This window comes from Cheilinus undulatus, linkage group 2 (genome assembly GCF_018320785.1).
Source record: "Cheilinus undulatus linkage group 2, ASM1832078v1, whole genome shotgun sequence".
Classification (NCBI taxonomy): Eukaryota; Metazoa; Chordata; class Actinopteri; order Labriformes; family Labridae; genus Cheilinus; species Cheilinus undulatus.
In genome coordinates, this window is record NC_054866.1 from 38,227,721 (window position 1) to 38,233,730 (window position 6,010).

A 6,010-nucleotide genomic window follows, 5' to 3' on the forward strand; every position below is an offset into this window, starting at 1 on the left:
GGCACTCAGATGAAATGACTTATTGAGAACTTGCAAAATACACCTTTTAAGAAGATTAAATAGTATTGATGCCCCTGCCTCCCCCTCCTGAATCCTCAATTATATTTATGACTGAGGGTTGAAATCACAGGCTAACAACCTGTGTCACTATCAGACGTGGACTCAGACTAAAGAACCATACAGAGAAATAATCTGATGTGCACAAGATTTGCCTAAAAATCCAGCGTATTTATAGAACTTTTACCTTGAGGCAGGTTTATATGCCACTGCATAAAATATTCTGGATTTTTGACCATTAACAGAGTGTGTGGATGCTGATGTAGGTCTAAGGCCGAGCTACTCTATACCAACAGTACATGACCATAATGCACTCTGTTGTACTGGGAGCCAAAATAATCTACATAACAGAGGTTATGTAAGATCAAGCCAAAATCTCAAGGCAAGCCATCTTTGGCTCCTTACTGAGCCATTTTGGGAATTCAACAGAGGGTCGCTTGCAGCTTATGTTGACTTCCTGAAGGCGTTTGACTCGGTGAGTTGGGATGCCCTCTGGAGGATTCTGGAGCTCCACAGGATCCCACAATCGCTCATCCAGCTGATGTCTCCTCTATACTCAGGTACAGCGGGTCCTGGAAAGTGTGGGGGCTCCACCTCAAACTTCTTCCCGGTTGATTCTGGTGTGCGGAAGGGGTGCGTCCTCGCCCCTATGTTCTTCAGCACCTGTATGGACTGGGTAATGGGGTGGGCGGCAGGTGTAGCAAATTGTGGCGTGTCCTTTAGTAACGATGCATATGATGCTGCGATCCTTGTGGAGACTGTGGATGCCCTTGCTGGAGTTCTTGACTTGCTGAGTAAGGAGGCTGAAGCATTGGGAATACACGTCTCCTGGGCCAAAACATTGAGCCAGGCATTTTGGGATGGCCTGGATGCTGCTATTAAATCTGTGTCTGTAAATGGTGGGAACGTGGAAGTTATAAAACAGGTCACCTACCTTGGCAGCATAATCCATCAACCTGCAAGGCTGATTGTACAAGGCCAAGATCAACTGCAGGCTCAGATTTGCAGATGGGGCTAAGGTTCACAGTATCTGAGCATGTGGATAAAAGTCAGTCTTCTTATACTCTTGTGAGGCCTGGACGTTGACTGATGGCCAAACGCGCCGGCTGGACTTCTTTGTGACAACTTCTCTTTGCGCATTTTTGGGTATTGTTGGCAAGACAGTGTGCCTATTGCAGACGTGCTCAGGATAGCGAGGACGGGAAGGAACAGCTGCTTGATATGGGAACGGCAGCTACGCTTTCCAGGGCCTGATCCAGCTCACTGCACACTGGGTGCACAGGACCCGGTGGACTGGTCCAGACGCTGGAGGTGACCACATGCAAGATTGGAGAGATGGGGCATGGGCCTGGGGCAGACCTGTACGATGGCCTTCAGGAGGCCAGACCAGAACAGGACCAAGGTTGACACGGCGAAGTGCTAAATATGCCCACATACCTGATGCCATCTTTATTTCCAAGCAAAATCGCCGCTTTTACATGTCTTACAGTATCTTCAGTTAATTTATAATTGTAGTAATAACGTGTGGTGGTTCATTTTCACATCCAGACACACTGGATGGACTACCCTTTTTGAAAACCACTGAATTAGACAAACAAACACTAAATGTTATGTTATGTTTTTGCAGCATTCATATCAGTCTAACTCACAGCTGGTCATTAAAGCAATATACTGTTGAAAATCCAAACTTATTGTACCTGCAATCTGTCATTTTTACACCAAACTATCCACAATACATACTTAAAAAAAGTCCCAGTTAGAAAAAAAATTAGTTGAGTAGGAAGTTGTCCAAAATTTAACACTGTTATTGCGAGGTTTAAAGCAATACAAACCTAACAATGATTGTATTTGATTATTGCTTGTATTAAAAAGTACCAGTATGAATGTAAGAGTATCTTTCGTTGTTGTATAGTTGAAGTAATCATACATGGTTGAACAAATTCCCCAAGACCAACCAGCATGCCTCGCCACACCATTTTAGAACCATCGGACAAGAGTATACCCACTTGTAAATCTCTGATGCTCATCATTCAGCAGTACGCTGTTTTTCCAGGATGGAGAGTCATCTCATTTTGCATTTTTCTGTAATCAGCAACAATCAGACATGAACATTTTCAGTAATTATTTGCAAAACATAACTTTATTTATCACAACTCAAAAGAAAGTTGAGTACAAAAATAGTAAACTCAAAAGAAGTGCAGTTTACTTCATGACAAATTACAAAAACAAGAACCTGTCGACCCAAACAAAAATACAGTGACAACCTTGTTTTAAAAGGTAAGAAGGAAAAAGTAATGATGTACAGAAATTAATGTTGAAGAACAGATTTTGAGTTAATAATAATGAATGATATAAAAGAAAAATATTGAGGGAAAATGTTATTTTGTTTTGATTAGTACATCATTTAAGCAATAAAACCATTCCATGTTTATCCTTTATGAGCTTAATCCGATGTGATGACTGAAGGAAATAAATATTTACTGCTTCTTCTTCACAAAATAAATTTGTGGAAAACCTTTTTTAAGACAGGTCTGCAAAATAACTTTCCATTACAAAAACATGAGCAAAAATGCTCTCATATTTGACTCTCAAATCCGTCTTCAAGCTCTCATATCCAGCAATGGCATTTCTCTTCAAACAGTCGAAGGGCTCCCTCTAGTGGACAAAACTGGGGACTGCTTGTTGGATCACAGAGAGGTCACTCAGAGCAGTATAATTGGCTGAATCACACTGAATGGACTCAAAGCAGCAACATACAACTACATCACTCACCCACAATACGACCAAGTCAAAGAGTGTGTAAATTCATGTTTATAGATCAAATGACAATGACATCACGTCCTGACTCCTGATCAGTGCCTCTTTTTGCACCCCGATGGGAGTGTGCAGATCCGACACCTGAAAGTTCAACACGTCAATATCAGACGCTCCAAACGTGGCCTCCACCTTCACCTTCTCGTGCATGTTGAACTGAACCTTCTTGTTGGTCATGGAGAGGAGACATCGAAGGAAATTCTCCCTCAGCACTGATCGAGCGTGCTGCTCTTCCTGCAGCTGCTTAGCGTTGGCCTCTGAGGGAATAGAGGTGCGGCACAGAGCGATGTAGCGGGGTGATTTGGGGTCAAACCCGCGGCTGTTTGGGTCCGGTCCTCTCGGCAGGCGGAGCACAGACACAGGCGTTGCCATGATCAGCTAATCGGTCTTTCTGTTTATGCCTGTCAAAGAAAAAGTATAATTAGTAAAACAAGCTGGAACAAATCCTCACATAAAGAAATAAAGGACCAAAAAAGACATTTTATTAACATTCATACAGACGATAAAGACGTTTGTATTCCAGTTTGTTCGTACAAGTATTTTTTATGTTCTTTTTGAGTACATTTTGATATCAGTACTTTTACTACTACTTAAGTAACCAGAGTAACTGTACTTATGAGTACAATACTCTTTCACTTTTTCCATGACTACACAGCAACACACAGTGAGAAATGATTCCACATCACATCCACTCCAAAAACTGCTGTATTTCACATAATTGTAAAGGTGTGACTTTACTTGTTCGGAACTCTATTCTCTTGTTTCAATATCAATAAGGAAAGATCATATTTCACGTAACAATATAATAAGTCTGCATTATAATCAGCACCATAATAGATGGATAAAACATAAACTGTTTTTCCTGTAGGCCAGGTCTTAATGTTAGAATAATTTTAGATGATTTATGAATCAATACAAATGACATATTTATCTGCTTTAATTACATTGGTAAATTGACTGATACATTTAACAGCCTTGTGAGCAATCATCATTACAACATAACAAAGCTCTGCCAAAACATCAAATTTGGAAGACAGCAACAAGAGGGTCTGAATATTTTTTGAATAATATTGCAAATTCATTATGAACTGATGTTTTGGGGGGGATGTTTGAATGTTTGCATGATGTGTAGAACATAACTTCTTTGCTGAAGAAAGGACTGAGTTGGTTTTTTACACATTTAGTTTAGACAAATTCACACTTGTACCACAGAACATAGATCACACTTTGAGCGATCTGAAAATTGCAGTATGCCATATTAGGATTCAATCTGTATTGTGATGCTTATACTTTCTTCTGTAACCGACAAAGAAGTTTGTAGTTCATATCTTTCTGCATTGTTGATTAACTGTAATCAGTAACAATGTGTGGTTGTCCCATGGCACACTAAAACCCAGCTCAGGGCTCTCCATTTGAGAAACACAGCACTAGGCCATCTGCGCCTCCTAAGCACCTAAATCTGATGATTTCTAGCACATGTAACGCCTCTGTTCTATCAATACACAGGGATAAAAATAGTGTGGAAATATTTACTAGTTTGTGTCCTTTTAAATTTCAAGTAGGATATAAGATAATTTTAGCAGTCACCCCAAAACGCACATGCTTGATAAAAAACAAACATTTAAAGTTAAATAAAGTTAGTTTAAGTCGCTGTTGCAGACTGTGGACACAACTAACTTGCTAAAAATGAACCTATTTCCCTTCACGGCATTAAATATAGCGTGTTTAAAACAAATACATGTTGAAACTGGGCTGTGATGACTACTTTGTTTTTCTGTCTCGTTTTACATCCTGTACGAGTCAGACAAATACAGTCATAGAAACAGTCAAGATTGTATTTTTTCTCACATTAGTCAGTGAAACTGGTTCATTGAAGACTCAGTGATATTTCACTGTATGAAATTAATACTGCTAGCTCACATTTTACTGACCTTTCCTTCCAGATATCTGCATTTGTTCCAGCAACCCACTGCAACGTTGCTGGTTCGTTTTCTTCTTCGTTAGCTTTATTAGGGGTCGTAAAGCAGCATACTTTCGCTTTACCGCCATCTGGTGGACGACTTTGCTTTTACTGGCGGACCACAAACCAATGAAAAAAAAGACTGCAGATGCGTTTATAATAATGTGTAGGCAGAAGGCTCTTCTCAGTGTTGCTTGAAATTGATATGGTGAAAAGGTGATTAAAAAAAGCATGTGAATTGAATCAGTGATCAAAAGTGATCAAAATGCATTTTGATAAAAAAATCGAAGTGATAAATTAAGAATTGACTTATGAGGCTGATTTGATGAAACTTATTGCAATTAGATGAAAATAGTGGCAAATTGTATTATTTTGATTGTATTTTATTTATTGTCTATCACTAACTGCAAGGATTTTTATCATTGAAGGAAAGAGGCCTCAAGGGTGTAAACAGCAAAAACTGATGATAAGAATTAAGATGGTAAAAATGAATGTGATTTGAATGATTAAGCATCAAAAAATGCACATGAATAAAAACATTAGGGGATAAAAATGTTAGTTATGTAAAAATTAAAGGGAGAAATTAGCACCTGAAATTATCCAAATGCATGTATTTTTGAGCAGTGCGCTCCTCCCTGCATGAGAGCTGCTGTCAAGTGTTTACAGTCGGCTTTGTGCTGGAATGGTTTGACTGGTCTACCTGATAAAGGTGTCTATAAACCAAAGATTTGCTTTTTCAAATCCCTGACAGTTAAACAAGGCCTGAATACTGGTGTGCAGGAATCAAGCACACAGTATTCAATTATCTGTGCTGCATGAATTTATAGTAGCCCTATGCAGTGTCACAAAGGTTTGAATGGACGGGTATGGACAAGTGGCCAAAAACACTCTTTGGTGCACAATCTCCCACTTAATTTGTTGATCTTGACTGAGAAAGATCTTGAAAATTATTCAGTGGTTTTAAATACTAATTCTAAATACTACAATTCTTAATTTTCATCTTAATCCTCATCTCATTACGCTAATGGTTAAAATAAAGCAGCTGGAAAAAATGTGAGTGGCTGGTAGATTTTTTAATCCACCAACCAACTTGGCAGGAAGGCAAAAAAGTTGATTTCCAGTCCTGTAAAAGAAATGTCTGAAACTTCGCAGCAGTGATGGGGAGTTTTTAAAGACTTT

At 39.2% G+C, this 6,010-nt stretch overlaps 1 protein-coding gene across 3 annotated transcripts; it reads right to left on the bottom strand.

The window, feature by feature from the left end:
- Positions 1 to 2,178: 2,178 nt before the first annotated feature.
- Positions 2,179 to 4,909, bottom strand: gemin7 (gem (nuclear organelle) associated protein 7). 3 transcript variants are annotated; one of them, XM_041808211.1, is made up of 2 exons: positions 4,803 to 4,909; positions 2,179 to 3,272 (listed from the first exon to the last, which is right to left on the bottom strand). In XM_041808211.1, exon 2 carries the CDS (start codon positions 3,241 to 3,243, stop codon positions 2,869 to 2,871), a length of 375 nt encoding a protein of 124 aa, XP_041664145.1. In that variant the 5' UTR covers positions 3,244 to 3,272; positions 4,803 to 4,909; the 3' UTR covers positions 2,179 to 2,868. The 3 variants fall into 3 exon arrangements, with proteins under 3 accessions (XP_041664145.1, XP_041664154.1, XP_041664165.1); XM_041808220.1 differs by having other exon boundaries at positions 4,792 to 4,863; XM_041808231.1 differs by lacking the exon at positions 4,803 to 4,909 and adding an exon at positions 4,720 to 4,801.
- Between the last annotated feature and the right edge of the window lie 1,101 nt (positions 4,910 to 6,010).

Bases quoted from the DNA above. Each gene is read 5' to 3' on its own strand.
- gemin7 (XM_041808211.1), bottom strand. From the start codon at position 3,243: ATGGCAACGCCTGTGTCTGTGCTCCGCCTGCCGAGAGGACCGGACCCA.